Source organism: Psittacula echo (assembly GCF_963264785.1).
Source record: "Psittacula echo genome assembly, chromosome: Z".
Classification (NCBI taxonomy): Eukaryota; Metazoa; Chordata; class Aves; order Psittaciformes; family Psittacidae; genus Psittacula; species Psittacula echo.
This window is the reverse complement of record NC_137742.1, coordinates 83790576-83813178: the sequence shown is the minus strand read 5'-3', so window position 1 is coordinate 83813178 and position 22603 is coordinate 83790576. Positions and strand designations below refer to the sequence as shown.

At 46.1% G+C, this 22603-nt stretch overlaps 1 protein-coding gene across 5 annotated transcripts; it reads right to left on the bottom strand.

Annotated features, from left to right (window-relative positions):
• Positions 1-270: 270 nt before the first annotated feature.
• KATNB1 (katanin regulatory subunit B1) lies at positions 271-19840 on the bottom strand. 5 transcript variants are annotated; one of them, XM_080636549.1, is made up of 20 exons: positions 19547-19839; positions 18783-18914; positions 16808-16938; positions 14448-14565; positions 12061-12161; positions 11496-11537; positions 10746-10829; positions 9284-9399; positions 8691-8762; positions 8280-8430; positions 7667-7854; positions 7415-7548; positions 6391-6441; positions 6140-6216; positions 5433-5552; positions 4051-4200; positions 3273-3349; positions 2804-2878; positions 1988-2104; positions 271-1381 (listed from the first exon to the last, which is right to left on the bottom strand). In XM_080636549.1, exons 3-20 carry the CDS (start codon positions 16808-16810, stop codon positions 1249-1251), a joined length of 1809 nt encoding a protein of 602 aa, XP_080492675.1. In that variant the 5' UTR covers positions 16811-16938; positions 18783-18914; positions 19547-19839; the 3' UTR covers positions 271-1248. The 5 variants fall into 5 exon arrangements, with proteins under 5 accessions (XP_080492675.1, XP_080492671.1, XP_080492672.1 ...); XM_080636545.1 differs by lacking the exon at positions 18783-18914 and having other exon boundaries at positions 19547-19840; XM_080636546.1 differs by lacking the exon at positions 18783-18914 and having other exon boundaries at positions 7415-7545; positions 19547-19840.
• Positions 19841-22603: the final 2763 nt, after the last annotated feature.

The window sequence follows — 22603 nt, the reverse complement described above, 5'->3', positions numbered from 1 at the left end:
AACGACATTCTTCTCGGGGCTGGGAATACCCAGAAGAGTGAAACCTCTCCTGGGCTTTCAGCAAGTGAAATCCAGCCAGTGCTGCCTCTCCAGCTTGCTCACCACATCCACTTACTCACCCCAGCCTCCCAGCAAGAGTGGTGAGAACAGCTGGCTTCCCTCTGAGACACACAGGGAGCAGAGCCCTGCTTTCCCTGGACACTCCCAGCCAGGAGGCATGACAAGGTCAACAGGGCTTCAAGAGATGCAGGCATTTAACACAACTTCTTACAAAAAAAAGTTACAAATCTTTTAATAAACTCCATTATAAGTTACATTTTCCTGGAGAACAAGCTCCATTGGATAACAAAATAGGAGACAGGCTGGGAGGAGCAGGGGAAGCACCAACAGGAACCTCTTTCCGCACTGGAAAGAAAGTGACAGAAAGGTTCTGACAGACATTTATTGAGCGAAAAACAGCAGTCCACTGGATATAGAAAGACATTAGTCCACATGCCTCTGTTTCTCAGCCCTCCTAAATCCTTATCCCCAAATGTAAAAATATGAGAAGTCCTGTTTAAGTCACATATTTTAACTCCTCCAAGTAGACCTCAGTTACCAGCAATTCTAATGATACTAAAAGTGTGCAGCCCAGGGTGCCAGAAGGGCTTTCTGAGAAGCCAAGAGGCAGCGCCCTCTCAGTACAGGTCCTTGAAGCTACCCCAGGCATGGAGTCTTGGTGTCCTGGCTCATGTTTGATGAAGGAAGCCCAAACGGCCAGTCTCACAGGGCAGGTAAAGTCCTTCTGTAGAGAAAGGACACTCCAGCCCCCATCAGGCTGTTGTGGGCAGGGCAATGCACAGAGAGAGTGGGGTCAGCCAGCCCCTACCCATAGAGCCAGTAAGCCAACAGCACACGAGTGAAGATGTGACAGCGGGCTCAGATGGCTGTCAGCAAAAGACCATCGCATACAGATGGAGTAGCTGACAGCTTGATGCTGAAATGAAAAAATGAAATGAAGCTGCCTCCCTACAGGGCTTTGTGGGGCTCTCCACCACGCAGGTCCCCTCATGCAGCACAGATGTCTCTTCACTCAGGTCCTCCATCCAGCCCATAAAGACACCCAGGCTAGGCAGGCAACCAGCCAGTGAGATCCCACTTCCCTACTGCGCTGTGAGGGGCAAAGATGGACACATGGAGAGAAGTGAAATCCAGCCAGACCAAGGGGAGCTTGGTCACCTTCATTTGCACATGGGGAAGTCGTGGCTGTCACTCCAGGACAGCCATGAGGAGGTGCAGTTCCCGAAAGGTACTACCATGGCGGCCGCTGAGCCCAGACTTATTCTTGATGATGCTGCTGAGGTTTTTCAGCTGCTTGTAGCACAACCTGCATTTATGGAGCCTGCAAAAGCCAGAGAGCAGACACAGCATGAATCCTCAGCTGCTGAAGAAAAGTGGTTGTTTCTGCAGCGCCAAAGATGCAATACAAGCAGGCGAGAAAACACAAGCCCTGCAAATAGCCTGGAAGAGGCTAAAATGTGAGCATGGCTCTGCAGAAACACTATGTATTCAGCCCACATCCTGATGACACAGGAGAATGGCATCCACATAAGGGCTCTTTTACATCTCCTTTCCCCTTTGGCAGTAAAGTCCAGGGAGGAAGGAGGTGTTGTTTTCAGAGGGCAAATTCTCAGAGCAGAGCTATCCTGTGAATGAACCGGAAATCCAGCGCCCAGCTGACAACTCGTGTCTTGTGAGGTAGAGGGTGAAGCCACAGGGTGGTTTTACTCCTGACATACTCACGCTTTGCTCAGATATGACTCAATACGCAGTGACAGACAGAAAAGCAGTCCTTGGTCTTTTCTCACGGCAGAAGCGTTTGGTGTTGACAGACAAAAGGGCAGGCATGCCCAGTCTAGTATCAAAGCCTCAATGACAAGGAGCAAAGCTCACCAAAGAGAAAGGCTGGGTCAAAAAAGGGAGCAAGTGGAGGAGGTAAGTGCCTCACCTTTCCTCCCTGGTGATGTCCACTCCAACAGAAGGTGGTGCAGCGAGGATGTCCATGATCAGTGGCAGGAATCTTTGGAGAATGAGTTTCAGGGAGGTGCAGCCAGTCTGCACGTAACTAGAAAAATGGAGAATCAGGTCCCACTTGAGTTTCATTCCTGTCCTCCCAGCACACAGCTGTCACTCATATCCAGCCACTGGGTACAATCCACTCAACCAAACCCTCACCCCACCACCTGTAACCTGGTAAGGAGAGTACCAGCCAAATACCCATACATTTTGGTTCGAGTCAAGACTGACAAAATGAGTCCTTCTAAAAGTTCCTGGCATATTCTCTGCTAAGCAAAACCTTTCTGCTCAAGAGCAGAGGTGTCCTGCTGAGGGGACCTGAAATGGCAGACACTCCATCTTAAGAGAGGCTGCATATTTTTTGCCACCTAATGAAGTTCAAAGCAATCCAAGTGACCCCCGTGCAGGATTTCAGTCCTCTTGCTCCACATCAACAATCTCATTCCCATCTGTGTGCAGAGCCCACTTGTTCTACATGGATGTGACCCCTCCTGGCTGCCAGAGCTGCCTTCAATCCAACACACCTACTCCAATCTCAACATCCTGCTCTTCCTCCCCATGCAGACTTTCCATAACTCTTCCCCCATACACTTGGCAACTCCATTGCCCTTTTCCAGTTGTCGTACTGGCATTATACTGTATCTGCTGTGCTTTTCAGGATGTTCTTTCAGCTACAAAACATGCAGAGGAGCAATTCTAGGAGTATCTCCACCTTCTCCCCCAACACACCATGTTTTTGCGGCCTCACCTTTCATATTTACTTTGGAGTAGTTTTTCTACCTGTGGCAGGACTATAGCACACAAATCCAGCTTCCAGAGAGACCTGAAAAGAACACAAGCTGAGACAGGATTCTGAGGCTTCACAAGACTGAGTTGACATAAACAATGCTTTCTGGCAAAAAAAACCCAGGCAGCAGCATTCAAGTTTACTGAGCAAGTTCACTGCCTCCCCCTTGTGATGGGAAATGGAAGGTTTTGACTTATTTTGATTCAACAGTCACTTTATGAAGCTCTAAGTGAGGCACCATTTGCCTACCGCAAGGGCCCCATGCATCTCCAGCGGTCTCTGGTGCTGCAGACTTGAAGATCTGACTACAAGCACATGCATTTCATGCTGTCATTGCCCACTGGATACAAGGCAGGTATAAAGGAGCACTCCTGACACCAAGCTAGATGCGTCTTGGGTATCCCAGGGGCTGCCCCTACCCAGGACTCACGGTTTTTGATTGACAATATTCAAGAGGTCCACAACAACAGACAGGTCATTGATCGCCACTGCAGAGTCCACAGAGTTCTGGGAGAGAAGGGGAAGAAGTCACCAAGTGCAAAGCTCAAACTGGCTAGGCTAGTGCAATTAGTATCAAGTATAGCTTTCAAAAAACAAGGTAGAGGAAATGTGGAGCTCACTAGGGAAGAGAAAACAACTCTCTTGTGAGAAAGTTTTTTCCATGTTTCTTTGTGGCCATTCAAGTGCAGGTGGGACACAGCAGCACTCTGCCTGGGGACAAAAGCTGTGAGAACCTGCATTTTGTGCAAGAGGCAGAACTGTTTCTCTACAAGCCAGAAGAGCTGTTCAGCTGCTCCCATCACATAGAAACACAGACTGGTTTGGGTTGGGAAAGCCTTTAGAGCTCACCCAGTTCCAACCCCCTTGCCACTGGAATTGACACCTTCCACTAGACCAGGTTGCTCCAAGCCCCATCTAACCTGGCCTTGAACACTGCCAGTGACGGGGCAGCCACAGCTTCTCTGGGCAACCTGTGGCAGGACCTCAGTACCTTCACAGGGAAGAACTTCTTCCCAAGAAGAAATCTTGGGAGCTCTGTCAGGTTAAAGCCATTCCCCATTGTCCTGTCCCTGCAGGCCCTGGTCCAAAGCCCCTTTCCCGGTTTCTTGTAGCCCCTTTAGGCACTGGAGCTGCTCTAAGGTCTCCCCGGAGCCTTCTCTTCTCCTGGCTGAACAAGCCTCACAGGCCTTAGGTATCTACATCCTTGCCTTGATATCACTGGAGCTCCACACAGCCTGCACAGCGTCCAGATTCTTGCGGCGACTGGTGAGCACCACACACATGGTCTCGTGACCTTTCCTGATCTGAGAAATGGCTTCCTCATCCACAAGCTCTGTCTGACTTTGGTTTTTCACAGCCTGAAAGTAGACACCAGTGGAGCAGCAATAATAGAGCAGAGTGGCACAGAAAGGTAGGAGCTTTCCCTGGCGTAGCTGAGAGCTGGTTTCAGTGTACAGAGTCCCAGCAAATACTGACTTCCTTCAAGATTGTTTTAAAACCATTTTGAAATTGAAATGCTTGATTTGTTCTGATCTAAGTTACTTCTCTTCTGCCTTTTCTACTACATCAGTCACAAATATGTTTGAAGCTTTAGAGAAACTCTCAAAATTTAAAAAAAAAGTGAATTAAAAGGAGGTTTCCAAAACCAACATATTTTGATGAAGAAGTGTTTTCACATACGCCTTACTTTTCATGTGAAACATAGAATCATAGAATAGTTAGGGTTGGAAAGGACCTTAAGATCATCTAGTTCCAACCCCCCTGCCATGGGCAGGGACACCCCACACTAAACCATGCCACCCAAGGCCTCATCCAGCCTGGCCTTGAACACCACCAAGGATGGAGCATTCACAACCTCCCTGGGCAACCCATTCCAGTGCCTCACCACCCTCTCAGTAAAGAATTTCTTCCTTATATCCAATCTAAACTTCCCCTGTTTAATTTTGAACCCGTTACCCCTTGTCCATTCAGATGAATGTTATTACAATTATAAATCTCACACCATTTATTAGCCTCTCAGTTTGATTCCTGCAAAGCGCTGCTGGAACCACCACTTCCTTTGCTCACATTTCGAGTTTGGATTCATGAAGATCCTCTAGTCCTTCTCCATTTTTGGGAGAGGAAATACCCTCCCTAAGAGAGGCCAAGAGGCTTCCAAGAGGCAAAAATGGCTATGAAATGATTATGTATGTGTAATGGCAGACACCAATTTTCTAAATGAATCACTTTCTAGCACGTGGAATTGTTCAGTGTCTGAGCCCTATCCCTAGCTCTCTGCTTTGATAACACATTCTTCGTGTGTGGATCAGTGCTGTTCTGTTCACATCAGCCTGCTGTCAGTCACAATGGGGGCTGTGTCCAGCAATCTGGAGGTGCTGATTCCACAGGAACTGCATGTTAGAGGAGCTGGGAGGCGGGAAAGGCACCAAGTGGGCAGAGGATGAGCAGGTAGTAACATGGTCTCATTCAGCACTGAGGACTGCAGGCTGCAGAAAGCACCCAGTACACTTGCATGTCAGAGAACCCCCTTTCTGATGCCGCCCAAAACAAACACCAGCCAGAAACTTTTCTTTTGTCCAGAGATACTTACTGGTAGAAAGTCAGAGGCTTTCAGGCCAATGGGCTCATTTCTGGCTGCAGGAATCACCAATGGCTCTGCTCTGGTCAAAGCAGCTGAAGAGGCAATTGGTGGCCTCTGGACTGGATTAGGCTGCAGGAGAAATTAGGATAAAAGCTCTAGCAGAAGCAGTTTTGTCCTAGCCCGATGTCCTTTTTTTCCTGACCTGCTTTCCTCTCACAGCAGGGTCCTAACGCAGAAGCAGTGTCCAATTTACTAGCACAGTTTAAAGATGCAACAAAGTATCTCTCAGGTACTTACTAAGATGCAATTAAGATTTGCAAAGAACAGAGAGATGTCACAGCAGAAGGTGCCAAGTGCTGCCACTGGTACGTAAAATCAGGGTAAGAGGCTGTAGCCAGCCTGAAAGCTGAGAGAGAAGCCAGGATAATATATCCTGCACTTGGTCCTCTTCAGAGTGCCCTACTTTTGAGATACAAGCAGAAACACCACTGCAAGTGCAAGAAGTGAACAGAAGCAATAGAGTCTTTGCCTGCTGAAGGCTTGGCCTTTGATTCTACTGATAAGGCAAGACTTAGGGCAGGACAAAGCCTGAAGCTGCAGTTTTACTGCTCTTCAGTAGAGGAATCGGCTTCCTTAGAAACTGTAAAGTCTCTAGCACTCGTGTATCTTCCACAGTGGGAGTATGAACAGCTATTAACAGATCAAACAGTACATACAAGTTCTTGCTTTGGCAATAGCGTCTGGACATCCGGAGCTCGGGTCGCCTTCACTGCTTCCTTTGCAGCTATGGGCTCTACCAAGAGGGAAAGAAGTGAGAAAGCAGAAACTGATAGTTCCTTTCAAGAGAAGTTGACAGCAAAGTTTCTGTATAGCTAGATTACAAGTAGTCTTTTCTGCAGATGTGGAGCTCTCCCACCTTTAAGGGTCATTAACCCCATTCTCCCCAAGGGGTCATTTTCATACTCACCATCCTCAGGGGGGGCTGCAAAGGGCTCACTGTTCCGAGGAGGAGTGCGACCTATAGAGAAAGAGAACAGAATAAACAAACAAAGAAGCATCCAAGGCTACAGATTAGCGATAAGTCAACCTTGGAGCTGGGAGGCCTCCAAAACTCCACACATTTGGGTAATCAGCGATATGACAAATAGAGTTATCTCCTTCAGACCGTGACACTATTGTTGAGTTTAGCCAAAGGTTTTCAGTCTTCATGGATGGGACATAAAAAACTGACCCATGTAGTTCATTGCTGCTGCAGAGGTAAGAAGCACAAGAAAAGCCACTGTCACAACAAATTGCATGAGGAAAAAAAAAAAAAAAAAAATCACCACCTGCTAAATTGATCTATGTAAGTAAATCTAAATAATGATTATTAATTCCTTAAAAGGAGTACCTAATTTTTCACATTCACATAAAAATGGCACAGGCCTTGCATTATGCTTCCTAAACAACTACTTCTGCTTTAACAAAACATTTGTCTTTCCTTCTTTAATGGAGGCTGCTGATTTTATACATAGCACAATTCTAAGCTAATAAAGATCCTGTAACACAGTAGTCCTCCCTAAGCAAAACATGCAGCATGCTTTGCTGTTGTGGCTGCCCCATCCCTGGCAGTGTTCAAAGCCAGGCTAGACAGGGCTTGGAGCAACCTGGTCTAGTGGAAGGTGTCCCTGCCTGTGGCAGGGGTTGGAACTCGATGAGCTTTAAGGCCCCTTCCAACCCAAATCACACTGTGAATCTATGCTTACAATGGAGCTCTAGATTCTGAGATAGGCTTTGACCAAACATCACTGTACCCAGTAAAGGTGCCACCTCCTAGCAGTTCACCAACATCATCTGTGGTTCAGCATAAAAAAGAGCCATTTCCTAAATTCTCCCAGTCACAGACAAAGCCTCTATGATAGTAACCCAAAGCTCACTTCTACTGAACCAGTTTAGCACCTACAGCGCTAATACAAACACTCCTCAATAGCATAATAAACCCTGGTACTGACATATAGCATTCCTGGGCTGGAAGATCTCATTGTAATCCTCTGGGTTCTGGATCTCAGCCTTTGATTCCTTCTCATCCCGGTCGTCTTCACTGCTGGGACTGCGCCTCTCACTCTCCGAGTTATGCTTCACTCTACTGTGGAAAAAGAGATGCTGTCAGAGCAAGTCATATGGACTCTGTCAGACAGAAAGCACTAAGCTTTCCTTACGTTTTCTTAAAATCTTGAAATACAACAAGCTACCAGATTCCCTACCTTTGTGGCTTGCTGCAGCTAGTTGAGGGCCTGTCATAGATGCGGCGAAGGGAGGACCCCGTGGGGGTAGGTGGCACAAGAGGCTCATCATCCCTGATTAGCCCATGAGGAATACAATCCAAAGTTGTGACTCTGCTGAGATCCACAACAAAGGAAGAGACTGTGCTTTGTGCAAAGGAAACACCTATCTGCAGAGACAAAAGACCAAGATAACTCACCAGGGAACACGGTGCACATCCTGAGCCTTTTTCAGAGCAGGCATGACGCAGTGACCCTGCACAACTGTTTGAGAATTTCCCAGTTAGCTGCTTTGGCTTTTTCAATTTGAAGCTGCCAGTGTTTTACAAATGGCTGTAGTAAGACTTTTGACAAGCATAGTTTCTAAATACTGGTCAAACCAAGCTCCAGTTCTTTCCTCCAGAAGCCAAAGAGAGACAAAGTGGAGCATGACGCTGCTCAAAGCAAAAGCACACAATCTTTGTCTAAGTGCTAGGCACGTGGCAAGCCCTGGCTGCTTACAGTCTGATAGAACCTTTAAGGCCTGAAAGGAGGCAGGAGGATTTTATCTTGTCTTTTGCAGCTGCCTGCCCCCTCCTCAGGAGCAGTGGCTTACCAGCTGGTTGTTGCGAACAGATAAATCAGCTACTTTTCCCCAGTTCACCAAGACCACATCAAAACAGCGCTCTGGCTCCCAGCCGTACACACGCAGCGAATCCTGGAAGCCACTATACAAGCAGCAGCCATCTGGGTTGAAAAGCACACACCTGGGAGGAAGACAGGTGGAAAATTAGGCACAATCTTCCAACCTTCCCACAGTGACCCTAAGGCTGTATCCCTGTCTTCATTGAACACCTCCAGCTATGTGTCTAACAATAAGCCTACCAACCTGGTATTCAGATGTGCAACCTGGTGGGCCTGGGCAACATCTCCAGCAGCCCAAACCTCTCCCCAGTAAAGTCTCTTTCAGGAAATCCTCCTTTTACCCACACTTCAGTCTCTGCCTCGGACATTGCAGTACGAGTACCTGACGGGAGTAGCCTCCTCTTCAATACAGCTCACCACTTGAAACTTCTCTAAGTCCCAGAACCGAACAGTCCTGTACACAGAACAGAATAAAAATCATCACTCATCCCTCTAGAGATCTGCAGTAGGATCCAGAATTGAAATAACACACAAACTGCCAGAATGGCTTTTGCCGTCATGCACGTATAATGACCCTGCCCAGAAGGCCAGTCGAGACAAGATCCATAATACAGCCCCAGATGCTTAGAGGCTCTAGACATGAATAGATGTTTATTGCCAATCCAGAACTAAGAGGACAGCCTGCTAACTGAGCAGTACTGCTGGCTGTTCAGGATGTCAGCTGGACTAGTGAGAGGCTTGAGGCTATAGCATTATTTTCTGGTGTGGTAGAGAGGGCCACCAATCTTGGACAAGAAGACAAGACCTCTGTGTGCTTCACATCACAGATGTGATGTGCTGCTGGCTAGATGTCAGGCTCTTGCAGTGGCACGTTTAAATTGTGTGACATTCCTATTTTCCACATTGCTAAATGAAGGGCATCAGGAAAGGGAACAGACATACTCTATTCCCTTCTTTCTCCCTCCCCTTACATACCTGTCAGAGCTACCAGACGCCAGAAGGTATTCATTAGGATGGAATTCAACAACATTTACTGGGCCAGTATGTTCTGTAAATTCAAACACTAGCTTCCCAGCCACCAGATCCCACAGCTGGAAGAAAGAAAGAACAGAGACTTTTGAAAGGACTTCATATTAGAGAATTCCAAGACACTTCAGGTTTCCTTGTACTGGCAACCTTCTAATGCTTCTTCCCCTCCAGGAACAGACTCAATGCTCAGGGAAGGAGTATAATCCCAGCCGTCTGAAGCTGCTTTTTTCTTTTTTTGTTTGTTTGTTTGTTTTGTTTTCTTGGCATTTTCTTCTAAATTTTTCATTTCATTTGTCCTCTAGAAGTTTCTGGTTTATATTTAGAGACTGGCATAAAATACAGCACATTCACCTGTTCCCACAGATTGTATCTCAAAAGCAGACAGAAAGCCCAAAGCTCTGGATCCCTTAGCATTAGCCACCACTGAAAAATCCAGAGTGAAACGACTGATCAGGTTATTTCATGTGAAGCAGAAAACAAAAACCAGTCCTTTGCCCACAGTCCTCCATACTACACCTGAAACAACTGAAGTCACTGTTTCACTTGATACTTTTCTGAATTCCTTCTCTGCTCAGTCCCGACAGTAATTTTCAGACAGATAATCATGTGCAAAGTATATATGAAGACAAGCTGAGAAAATTGGGGCTGTTCAGCCGAGCGAGGCTGCAGGGAGACCTCAGAGCAGCCTTCCAACATCTGAAGGGGGCTACAAAGATGCAGGAAAGGGGACTCTTCATCAGGGACTGTAGTGATAGGACAAGGGGTGATTGGTTTAAACTGAAAAAGGGTGAGATTTAAGTTGGATATAAGGAAGAAGTTCTTTCCTGTGAGGGTGGTGAGGCCCTGACACAGGCTGCCCAGAGAAGCTGCGGCTGCCCCATCCCTGACAGTGTTCAAGGCCAGGTTGGACGGGGCTTGGAGCAACCTGGTCTAGTGGAAGGTGTCCCTGCCCATGTCAGGGGGCTGGAACTGGATGAGCTTTAAGGTCTCTTCCCACCCAAACCTATCTATGATAACACACTCCTAGTGAATTCATTGAGCAGAGCAGAAACTGGTATGGTGAAGTAATGTGCTGTGGGCAACTCATTCTGTAACAACTATTGAGACAAGCGAGGCAAATGTTCATGTCTCACAACTTGCACCACCACCAAAACTTGAATTTTCATGCGCATAGTGCCAAGATGTCTGTTGGATAAGTGCACTGCAACACACGCATCCCTCTTCTGGATGCTGTGGGCCACTGGACATGATCCTCATAAACAGACTGGTTCTTGCAAAGCCACAGGGCTCAGTCAGCTGCTTAATTAACTAAAAGTATTTATGAGTGAGTGCTGGTAATGCCTGGTAAAAGATGACCCCAGCATTCCTATGCGCCACAAGTATATAAGAAGGAGTCACAATAAATTACCTTCACAGTGTGATCATCAGCAGCAGAGGCTAACCACTTCCCATCAGGACTAAAGCGGAGACATCGAACTGCTTCTGTGTGGCCCTGAAATGAGAACAACAAATAGTATTTTAATATTTATTTTTTTTTTTTTTACCCTCCCTTTCTTTTGAGGGAATTCTGGCTTTTGTCTTTTAATTCTATACAATACAATAAAATCAACTGTTTCAGAGAGTCCACAGCTCGCAGAACACTGAACACTCACCCACACTAAATGAGTGTGGACATTTCTGGCAAAATTTTAAGTATGGTAAATACAGATCTGACTTATTCAGAAACAATTTAAAATTACACAGATTTATGGGTGGTCACATAGAAATGTTGTTCCACTAAGTTGTTTTCTAAATTAAAAAATATACAGCAAGTCCTTTGGGTTGAAAAATGCCCCAAGAACAGAACCATCCTGGTTGCAGGGGGGACTTGTATGGTAATACCAGTCACAGTATAAATAACACGCATGGATGCTCTCCACCCCACACTAAAGCAAACAAAACTAGAGTACTTTAACTCCTATGATACCCATTTCATGTTCCCATGCAGCTCACAATGGCCTGCAGAGGCTTGCCAGGCCATTTCACAAATTGTGCAGGTCTTATTTTCATACTGGAAAACTAGGGAATTAATTGCACATAATCACTTTAAAGTTTGTTCACAAGTTCTCAGTAGAAATCTTTCCCCACTCTTTGCCTGAAAACTAATGAAGCATTTTACCTTGTACCTGAAGACACAGTTTTTTTTCCTCATATCCCAGAGCTATGGAGAAGAAAAGCAAACAAAAGATACATTTAGACCAGTACGCAGGTAGCCCAAGAGTCTGGTAACAAGAGCTCTCCCTGTAACCAAGCTGATATGATACTACAGAATGAAAACACTGAAGGAGCTGTTGAACCCCTGTTTGCTTTAGGGGCATTTCCTAACCCAATTCCCCGAGTGAGAATCACTTCTATAAGGTATTTCTTACTACAGAAGCTTGGTTCCTACAGTCTAGGATGGGCATGATGAAGCGGATGCAATCCACAGCAATCAGGACATCTGTATTTGGTGACACAAGGACTTGGCTGGCACCATGAGCCACATTCCACAGCACAGGAGTCACACTGCCTTTGCAAACACACGCATAGATTTCACAAGCACTCACAAATCCGCCTGCTCACACGCATGGAAATGATGATGTGCAGCACCTACCAACAGCTTGGCACAAAGCACATTCTGTCACTTTTCAAAACAGACATACTGCAAGTAAAGAGGGCAACCTCTAGGAGAATATGGGTTTTACCTTAATGTTTGTGTCCAAAGAGCCAGATGCCACAATGCTTCCATAAGGATGGAAATCAAGGCTGCAGATATTTGCTTTGTGACCAAGTAAGGATCGAAGAACTGGGAAAAGAAGCAGCAGAGCAAGAAGGAATAGGGAGCAAATATTTAGTAGATCTTCCCCCCAGATACCATGCAGAAGTTTAGCCATACATTAAGAGCAAGCTAATGAAACATACATTAGACATGTTACATATTGTATACATTATTTTATGGTAATGTTTCTGACCTTGCCCTTGCAATGCAAAGAAACAGCAATAGAAGGCCCACGTCCAATGATCCTAATGAAAGTCCTGTCCTTAGGTGTGGAAACTATGAATAAAACTCCAGAGGCCTCCACACTGAAAATAAAACTGAAAAGCCACACTCTGAGGCAGCTTATCTTTCCACCTGTTACACTGAGAGCAAAACAGGGTAAGGGAGGGGACAACAGTTTTAGTCAGGAAGGGAAAGGGACATTTGGTTGCCTGCATTGTTTGGAAAGACTCTTTCCAGAACTCTGCACTCCCATCCAGGCACAAGCCTGACTTCCATCTCTTAGGTTCCAATACCCTCCCTGGACTTCTTCAATTGCTCTTTGCAAAAAGCATTCCAAAGACTGGGAAAGAACAGCTGAGAAGCAAGAGAGGGAGGAATGATCGCTGGGTTTCATCAAGTTATCAAGCAAGTAACACCCCTTTTAATTCTGAAAATCAGAAAGGACCAGTAGAACTGGAACACTCTATCTCTGAAAGCAGAGACTCACCTTTGAGGAAGAAAAATTGCACAAATAATAACAAGGACAACTTCTCTCCATCACCTGTCATCTGGAACAGTCTGACGACTCCCCTAGCAGAAACGAACTGAGCCAGAGTGGTCATTTGCACAGACACTGGCTCATAGGTGTCCTAATAAATTCAGCCAGATCAGCTACTCTGCACTCGTAGAGCCAAACTAGTTCATTACTGAACTGACTTTAACTGTCTGAATTGCAAAAGCAGTTTTTATTATTTATGCCACCTGCTGTCTACCTTCTTAGCTCAGCCAGTGAAAGTCTATTTTCATTACATACTCCTTCTATGAACAAATAGCAACCTATAAGAAACAGTCTTTTACAGATTCCTGCTAGAATGCACTCAAGAGATGCATGATTCCTTTGCAAACTTGTTCTACAATTTGAGAAAAATGCAGTAAATAAAGCATGACTGTTCTGGGTTCAGCAGTAGCAGTCATTTTTTTCTCCTTCTTAGTAGCTGGTGCAGTGCTGTGGTTTTGACTTTTGGCCTGGGAACAGTGTTGATAACACTGATGTTTTTAGTTACTGCTCAAATGTTTAGTCTGACCAAGGACCTTCTGAGCCTCATGCTCTGCCAGGGAGGAGGGGAAGCCAGAAGGAAGCGGAGACAGGACATCTGACCCAAACTAGCCAAAGGGGTATTCCACATCACAGCACGTCATGCCCAGGAGGTAACAGGGTTACTCAGAAGGGCTAGTGCACTGCTGGGGGCTGGGTATTATTGGTCAGCAGGTGGTGAGGTGTTGTATTCTTTTCACTTGTTATTTCCTTTATCATTATTATTATTGGTGGTAGCAGTAGTATTTGTGTTATTAAACCTTAGTTATTAAACTGTTCTTATCTCAACCCGTAGGAGTTACATACTTCCAATTCTCCTTCCCATCTCTCTGGGAGCGGGGGGAAGAAAGGGGGAGGCGGGGGGAGTAGACTGCATGGTTCTGATTTATAGCCTGGGCTTAAACCACGACAGTTCTGCTTAAACCACGACAATGACTCAACAGTTGGCCTTTAAAGGATCAGAGCTCGACAAGCTCATGGTTTTTATGATTTATTAAAAATTACATCTTTCATGCAAGAATTGAAGAGGAGGAGAATCAGCTGAGGAAAAAAAGAAAAGTTAGAACCTAAGAATAAGAACAAGGGGCCAGCAAGTGAGGGATTCCTGTACTTGTCAGAACCTAATACACTTAAAACTTCCAATTTGTCAACCTTAAAAGGATCCAAAATTAATTTTAAGCAGAGAGTCTAAATACAAATTCTATATGCTGGTTACTCTACACATGCATGGAAACTCATCTGGGATATAAATCTCAACACACTTGAGTCAATGCTAGAAACTAGTTCCTTGGATCAGTCTCCACAATACATGTACAAATTTCTGCTTGAGTGCGCATACACAGCTCTACAGTCTCAGGAGGAAGTACACAAAAGCTCTCTAAGAAGGATGGAAATTAAGATGAAAGCAATGCCAGGCTCCTGCTCCTTCATAAGTTAGGAACCTTTTGGGTTACCATATGTATTAACCATAAGGATGTTATAAAAAGCATGCATTAACAGAACTCATGGAAACATACTTCTGGCAGCTTCCAGGTCCCAAACTCGAATGGACCCTGACTGGGACCCTGCAACAATGAGATTCTCATTCGTATTGACCTGTAGGCTCTCAATGGGCGACGTATGGCCTGTCAAGCTCTGCAAAGAAAACCACAAGTCACCATCAACAGCTACTGACACAGCGCTGTCCATAATGGCATCGTTCATGTCTTTATCCACGAGTTAGAATCACCTGGCTACACCACTGCTCCTTTTTTCACATCAGCTACCAGTATGACAGAACACCCTAAAGACCAACTTTAAACTGGCAGAGGAGAGATTGAGATGACGCCTTCGGAAGAATACCCTGGCACAGGTTGCCCAGAGAAGCTGTGGCTGTCCCATCCCTGGCACTGTTCAAGGCCAGCTTGGACAGGGCTTGGAGCAACCTGGTCTAGTGGAAGGTGTCCCTGCCCATGGCAGGGGCTTGGAACTGCATGAGCTTTAAGGTCCCTTCCAACACAAATCAGTCTGTGATTCTATAATTCTCTATGATCATCACTGCACATAGCACCATGCATGTATCTTTCACATCATCTCACCTTCTGGTGTACACTGACTAAGTTTGAAAGGATGCGCCAACAGAGACATGGGTATTCAAACATTAGGTGTGCATGCCCACACAACGTTGACACACACATTATAAAAATTATGCTGTGCAAAAACAATAGCAACATGTTTGCTCTGACTGGGTCACAAAGTGTCATGAGCCAGTTACTACATCAAAGCAAGAGCACAAGCAGGGCTACTTCAAAACCTTCCCATAAGCAAGGAACTCCAGTGTTGCTGCCAGCAGGGGTGTCACGTTGATAATGTGGTGTTATCACTGAAGTATAACTTGACATCTAAAAAGCTTCCAAATTAGGTATTTTGAAAAGGCCAATATTTAATTAGAACACACGAATATTTAAAATGAGCTTTAGAAAACCAATACAACTACTCTGACTTTTTACTTGTCAATTAAGCCATATTCTATGCTTTATTCCATCCTCAAACAGATCTTTTTAAATAGCTAAGCTAGCTAGCTCTCACACACATACAGAGGGAACATACTGGGAACACCAGTTGGAAGCTGCCTGTTCTGATGGGGCTTTTCTAGGATTTCATGTGCAAATGAAATCCTCTACATACTCTACTGCTGCAACTGTCACTGCTTAGTAAGACAGCTCAAACTGGAATCAAATCACAGTGCTACTCGAAAAGTTCCCCCTCATCCTCTTCCCCAACACGTACACATATGGAATCCTAATATAAAGACTAAAAATGAAATTCAGAGGACAAAATATAAAGCACAACCCACCAAAATCATGATTCTTTTGATATACAAGAATGACACAAACGCTCAGCAGCTCCAGCCATCCCCTGCCTCTCAGAAACACCAGCTTCCAACATTCGTGGCTCCCAAGAAACACAGGAGAGGTACAGCTCTCTGCTCCCACAGAATGGGTACAGACATTCAGTCCTTCAACCTTTTCGTGGAAGGCAATACTCTAGTTTCAAACTACTGCCATGCCACCACTGAGGGCTGGGAAGACACAGCTTGACTACGCTTTGCAAGCAGTACAGCACTGCCAAAGGTGAGAAACTCCTTTTGCACCCATTTCACTCTCTTTATACAGTAAATGAATGGGAAAATAAAAGTTCTCCTTTTCTTTGATCCTACTTCCCCAGTTGCTTCATCACAAGGTTTACGCTGGTTAGAGAAATACCATCCATAACGCAACATCATTGTGGTGTTAATTAAGTAAGTGACAAGGGACACTGGCAAAAGACAACACCCACTCAAAGCAAATGCCATGCAGGACAGAAACCTGTTAAACTGATTTCTGGTTGCTTTAGTGATCACAACCGGGATAATCCTGTTCTCTTTAACATGCTGTGCCCAGCGCTACTCTTCCCCAGCCTACAGACAACTCTGTGCTGACAATTAGTGACTGTGGACAGGTGGGAACACATCCTGCTGGGGATGTTTCCTGCTGTGAGGGCAAACTCCCGGGTACAAAACTGGGCCCTGTAGCTGGCACTTTCAAACTAACTGATCTCATATAAAACTCTGCATTTAATTATCTGTAGCCTGTAACAAGAGGCACAGTATTCATTTTCTGGGCAAGCACTAGCCCAGCTGAAGCAGCCAGGCATCCCAGACACTCTCTGGAGCACTGGTCTCATCAGTTACTGAATTCTGTTCCTATCTTTAGCTAGAATCCAGTCTTTGTGTGGTAAACTCTATTCACAAGTCCCACAAGCTACAACCCAACAATCTTCCCCTTCATTCCCCACCCTCTGTACCTCAGAATAAATATTCCCATCCCCCACAAGTTGAAGACAGGCCCGTTCTTACCATGATGCAATTCGGCTTGTTAACTGACCATATGTTGACCAGACAGTCATCTCCTCCAGTTGCCAGCAGCCGGCCTGAGGTTTTGCCCAGAACTAGTGAGGATACATTGCTGCTGTGAGCTGTGATCTCATCTGGACAAAAAGCAAACAGTTATTACAATTTTCATCCCATCCCTCCAAAAAAAAGTATTCTTCCTTCAGAAAAATTTTCCAGTTTCCACTGGACAAGCTGCAGCCGCTCACTGTTCAGATAAGAAGTCACACTATTATCTTGCTTGAAACAGCCCTCCCTGGTTCTGCCTGTTGTAGGTAAGACATCTGCTGACCAAGCTTCACAACTCCAGTGCTCACGTGGCTTACAAAAAGCATCTTCTCTCACTAGCAGCAGCTTGGTAGCCTTTGAAGATCTGCTCAACTGTGGCAAGCTGCTCACAGAAGCTGCTTTACCTTCAGTATTCCAAGTGGGCCTAGGTAAGCAGAGGCATCTGAGAAGCTGCAAGAATATGCAGCAGTCAGAGTCATCTTGTGAACAGCCTTCTAATCCTGTTCTAGAAAGCAGCAGCAGACTGTCCAACCTGAGAGAAACTGGCAGATTAGCAGCAGTGTAGTTTGTTACCTTACACAGAAAAAGCCAGACTCAGCAGCGGGGGTAGGCGGAGCTCCCTTCTCCCAGCTTTGGCAGAGGTTTTGCTACTGTCCCACTCCATATCACAGGTGAAACTTAGCAATGCAGCATGTGAAACTGTGACAAAGGAAGGATGAACACATATCCCAAGGGGCACGAAAGAACAAATGGGACTGATACTAAAAGACGGTTCAAAAACTGGGGGCTGAGGGGAAGCTCTGGCACCAAGAAGGCTTCACAATGACAGAGCTCTAAGGAGGCCTCATTACAAACAAGTTAGGAGCAAAGAAGATAAACTAGCATCTTTGCTTAGATATCGGATTTTCACAGTGTTTTTTTAAACCCACTCAAATTTCTGGAGGAGCTTTTGGCAGATGTATTTACCACTTTCTGCCTCTTGCAGTTCTCTGAAAGTTCACAGGATTTGCATGCCTAATAGTTACAAAACTTGTTTGTGAAAAGACAATCAATTCAGCTTTTGTTCAGACTGTTTTTGCTGGGAGGAGCAATTTGATTATTCTACATGCAATACTAATCCAAAAGGATATTAGATGGCTGCAATAATAATTACAGGTACTTTGATCTCAAGCTCTCAGAGTGTTTTTTTGAAAGCAAAACTGCGCAATTTTCACTTTAGCTGAAGAAACACCTTTCAAATTACAAAGGTAACTGGATCATAAATTACATGAGAAGGGCAAAATATGCTTGTATTGTGTTGAAAGACCTATCTTCCATATGACAGTGCTAAAATATGGTTTTATACAAAGACTTGAAGGAACAAACAGTACAATTAGCATTAATAGAGCAACGCACTAGTTAAAATTGAAAGGACAGATGCTCAGTGTTGCTGCTAAGAGCACTGCGTCAGCACCTCCGCTGCTTCCCTCCTCTTGATCTCATTTTTAATAATATATTTTATGTGTAACAGTCATTGCTGAAGCATTCAACCCCTGTTCATAAAAGCCATTTGTTATAGCCTGATGATGCCAGCTGTGGCCAGATAGCTCCATCCACCCCCCCAGCAAAATGCCCGTTTCCTTAAACCCACAGAGGTTTTTGTTAATGAAGTATTCACCACCAGATATCACCCACCAGCTCCATCACTCAAAGCTTCTAATTAGCATGAGCGACACATTCCTAACGTTCAGAATGCTTCTTGCTCTAAGGAGGATGCTAAAATGGGGCAGAGCCTAGCAAAAAATGAAGATCAAGAACTTCTGCTAACTTAAGGAGAATGGAGATTGATCAGCTTTCAGCTTTTTCTGTAACTGCAGGAGTTTCAGGGCTGGAAAGATAACATGGCAAATTGGCTTTCTGCTCTAAAAGGTAGGAAATTAAAGAAGTCAATTACCTCAGCTCCCTTAATGTGGTACCAGCCAAGGGTACTGCATTTCTGCTAGGCAACTTCAAGACCCCAAGTCACTGGTCTAAAGCTCACACTTTTGAACTCCTCCCATTGCTTCCAAGCATTCCGCAACAGCCCCTATGGAATAACCCATCAGTGACTAGCGAAGCAGCTAGAAAGGGATAGCCAGTAACCGTTTACTGCTCCTTCTGAGGAAAATAAGAGATGTAAACCAGCAGACTATTACCGTCTCTTACAAAACAGGTGCAACAGATGAGACATACAGGCCCTGCAGAGCTCACCTCACCCCTCACGCAGCAAAGAGCTCAGTCACCTGCTGTCACAGGTGAGCAGCATGAAGGGCAGCCCCAACGAGGCCAACAAGACACCGACTGGGGCAACACCTCGCTGTGACCTGGGCTCTGAGGGGGATTCTATGCCTCCCTTAGTTGTTCTTGTACTGTGCTATTCATGTGGGGCTACCCAGAATAGCATGAGGACAGCGTTACAGCACCTCATCAGGAAAACACAGGCTGTCAGCGTTTGCAAACAGCCATGACGAGGCTCTAAGCTATTCCACTGTGTGGCTGTGCTTTCAAAAGGGATTTCTGGAAGTTAAAAAGTTCCAGTCAGCGCGCTGGGAAGAGGCCGTGGCACTCATACCCGAGGCAGGGATTAGCCACTTCCTATCATAAGCCGCCTCCTCCACCCCGCTTCCAGCTGGGGCAGCCTCCCCGCCCTCCCTCGGGCGGGCACCCGGGCACACTCACGCAGCTTCCACGCCGTCTTAGTCGCGACGGCCTCGGCCATGGCTCTGCTGGGCGAGGCCGCTCCGATGGGCCTTCCTCCGATCGGTGAGGGTCCCCCGCCCACCCCGGTCGCCTCTCTGCCGCCGCGTCCTACCGCGGCCGGGCCATGCGCCCGTGCTGCCCCGGCCGTCTGGAGGCCAAACAAAGGCACCGGTAGGAGTTGGGGAAACCGCGGCGCGCTGGGCCCAGCGGCGGGAAGGCCGCGCAGCGGCGGCAACGAGGGCAGGGGCGGGGCGCGAGCCAGGGCCTCGCCGCGCCGTTGCCAGGTTTGCACACGCAGCTCCACCAATAGGAGCTGAGAGAAGGGTGATTGCTACAGCGACAAGAAAGCGGATGACCAATCGCAGCACAGTTTCTTGGCGGAGCCTTTTAAGCACTGCCAATGAGGCAGGGCGGCACACTGGTTCTGTAGGGCCGCCATCTTGCGGTTCCCCTGAGGGCAGCGGGGTGAGTGCTGCCGCGTCTCGGCCGTCGGGGGAGTTGCAGCGGTCCCTTAGCCCGGGGCTTCCGGAGGGGCTGCCCGGAGGTCCTTCCCAGGCCTTCTACCTCAGGGCTCGACGGTGGTTGTCCCGTATGGCTGTGGCCAGTGTGTCACTAGCAGGCGGTTCCTCTCGCCGGATGTCACAGGCACGGCCCTGGCAGGAGCTGAGCTCCCGGGGCCCTCTCTCTCTGGAGCTGTTTGCCAGGTAATGTTGGCACCAGTTCCTCTGACTCTTGCTGCCCATAGAGTCAGGCCCGCCCACCGGAGCCTAGAGTGGGTTTTTCTCTGCTGGATGCTTTCAGCCTGGCAGGGGTGCAGTCATGCCACTTCCATGCTTTCCTTCTTGTCTCTCAAGCCAGTTACTCCATCTCTCAAGCCAATTACTAAATAAAATTATTTTTATGTGAGCCCTTGATAGTATGCATTAACTGATTTTTGGCAGTGGCTATGTCTGTGGTGGCTGTAAAAGGATTCTAAATGAATTTATTCTAGTGTTAAACTAACACTGATGAGTTCATAACCATATATATTCATAAATATATAAAGGGGGAGTGTCACGAGGATGGAGCCAGGCTCTTCTCAGTGGCAAACAATGATAGGACAAGGGGTAATGGGCACAAACTGGAACACAAGAGGTTCCACTTAAACTTGAGAAGAAACTTCTTCTCAGTGAGGGTGACAGAACACTGGAACAGGCTGCCCAGGGGGGTTGTGGAGTCTCCTTCTCTGGAGACATTCAAGGCCCACCTGGACACATTCCTGTGTAACCTCATCTAGGTGTTCCTGCTCTGGCAGGGGGATTGGACTGGATGATCTTTTGAGGTCCCTTCCAATCTCTAGCATACTCTGTGTGTGTGTGTGTGATAACCACAGGCTTGCTTGCTCCTTTTTCTTTCCGTCTTCTCACCCATCCCTTTCCTTTCCCTCTCCCCATTTTTTCTCCCCTTCTCCTCCCCCCTTCTTTTCCCCCCCTTTCCTGCCCCCCTTTTTATCTTTCACCCCCTTCTTTTTTCTCACCCTGCCCTCCCTTTCTTCCTCCCCTTTCTCCCTTTCCTTTTTGTTTAGAGACCTTAGGGTTTCCCTTTTCCCCAGTTCTCTGAGGTCCCTTAGTCCTTCACCAGTTCACAGTTCTTCTGATTTGGACATTTTTTTGGCTTTCCTGAAATCCCTGATGATCCTTTTCAGTGGGGCATTCTTATCTGAACCCCTCTTATCTGAATCCCTCTTTATCTGCAAGAGGGAACTGTTTGTGAACAATCTCCTTCCCTGGCCTGTTTGTGTCTGCACTGGGTTGCCCTACCAGCCAAGCACTCATGGAGGAGTGCAGAGCTGTCAGAAATGGTGGTGCTGTAAAATAGGCTGCTGCTGCTGTCAGATGGCTTGGAACACAACATGCTGTCATGAAACATCTCACAGCTTCAAAACTGGGAGCTGGGAGGCCTGAGCAGACCTGTGGCATTTGCTGTGGTGGGCACCAAACACTGCAGCAACATTAACTGCATAGGCATAATGAGCTGTAGTGGCTTCTGGTCTTAACACTGTGTTCATCTCTTAAAAACATAACAAACAACACAGGAGAGAAATGACTTTTGCAATAAAACAGGCAGTTGAGATGGATCTTTCTCTGTAAAAGCTCTCTAGTATATCTATTGCATTAAAATGGACAGCTAACATAAACCAAGAAGTCTGCTCTAGTACATGCCTTATTTCAGGTGTGATGTCCCTTTCTCTGAGGTACCACAGCACAGTGAGCAGAAGCGTTCCCCAGCTGCAATCAGTATAGTCTTCACTGAAGATGACCCTTAGAGGGACTGGACCTGTAGATGGGACCCTTGTGGGTGTCTATGGTGCTCAATGTACTACAGAGTACATCAGGGATTGTCTCCTACCAGCTTCAGGTACTCACATGAATACCAATAAATGCCACACATAGTGATTTCCATTTGTGGATCTTGGTGAGTTAACCAAAATACTTGATTATCTAAAATTTATTCAATTGGGAATGCTTTTGGATTTACTCCTGACTTTTTACCCTGTCTGCCTATATTTGTGAGTGGAGACATTCAGAGAGAAAAACAAAGATGTTAAAAGCCAAAGTCTGACCTCTCAATAAGGTCAAAGACTTGTTACATTTGTTGTGATCTTACAAGTTCAAGATCTTTGCTTATGCTACTTACAAAACCAAATTATAGACTTAGAAAACTGCAAAAATGTTATTTTGTTGGAAAAGAATCAGTATTCCCAAGTAATCCTCCTCCTGTTGTCTGCAGCTAGGGAGCAGGTTTGGAGGAGTCCTGCAATACAGCGTGCATGATTTGTAGCCGCTTCTGCAGCAGACCTTAAAGGTGAGGTATCACTCAGACCTGGGGTCTCAAGCATGATGGAATTACAGACAACCAATGCAACTGTAGATGGGCCTTAAAACAAAAGGAGGGAAAATAAAAAGATAGGGGAATGCAACAAGTTTATTAAAATCTCCACCAATCTGATAATAACAAAAGATTTACTGTGGCCAGGTAGGAAAACCTTTCCACACT

Coding starts and splice junctions, on each gene's coding strand:
- KATNB1 (XM_080636545.1), bottom strand. CDS start 19,586: ATGGCCGAGGCCGTCGCGACTAAGACGGCGTGGAAGCTGC. Junction 6,217..6,390: donor TGCAGCCCCCCCTGAGGATG/GTGAGTATGAAA, acceptor CCCTCTTGGTAG/AGCCCATAGCTGCAAAGGAA. Junction 1,382..1,987: donor GACATCACCAGGGAGGAAAG/GTGAGGCACTTA, acceptor TGGCTTTTGCAG/GCTCCATAAATGCAGGTTGT.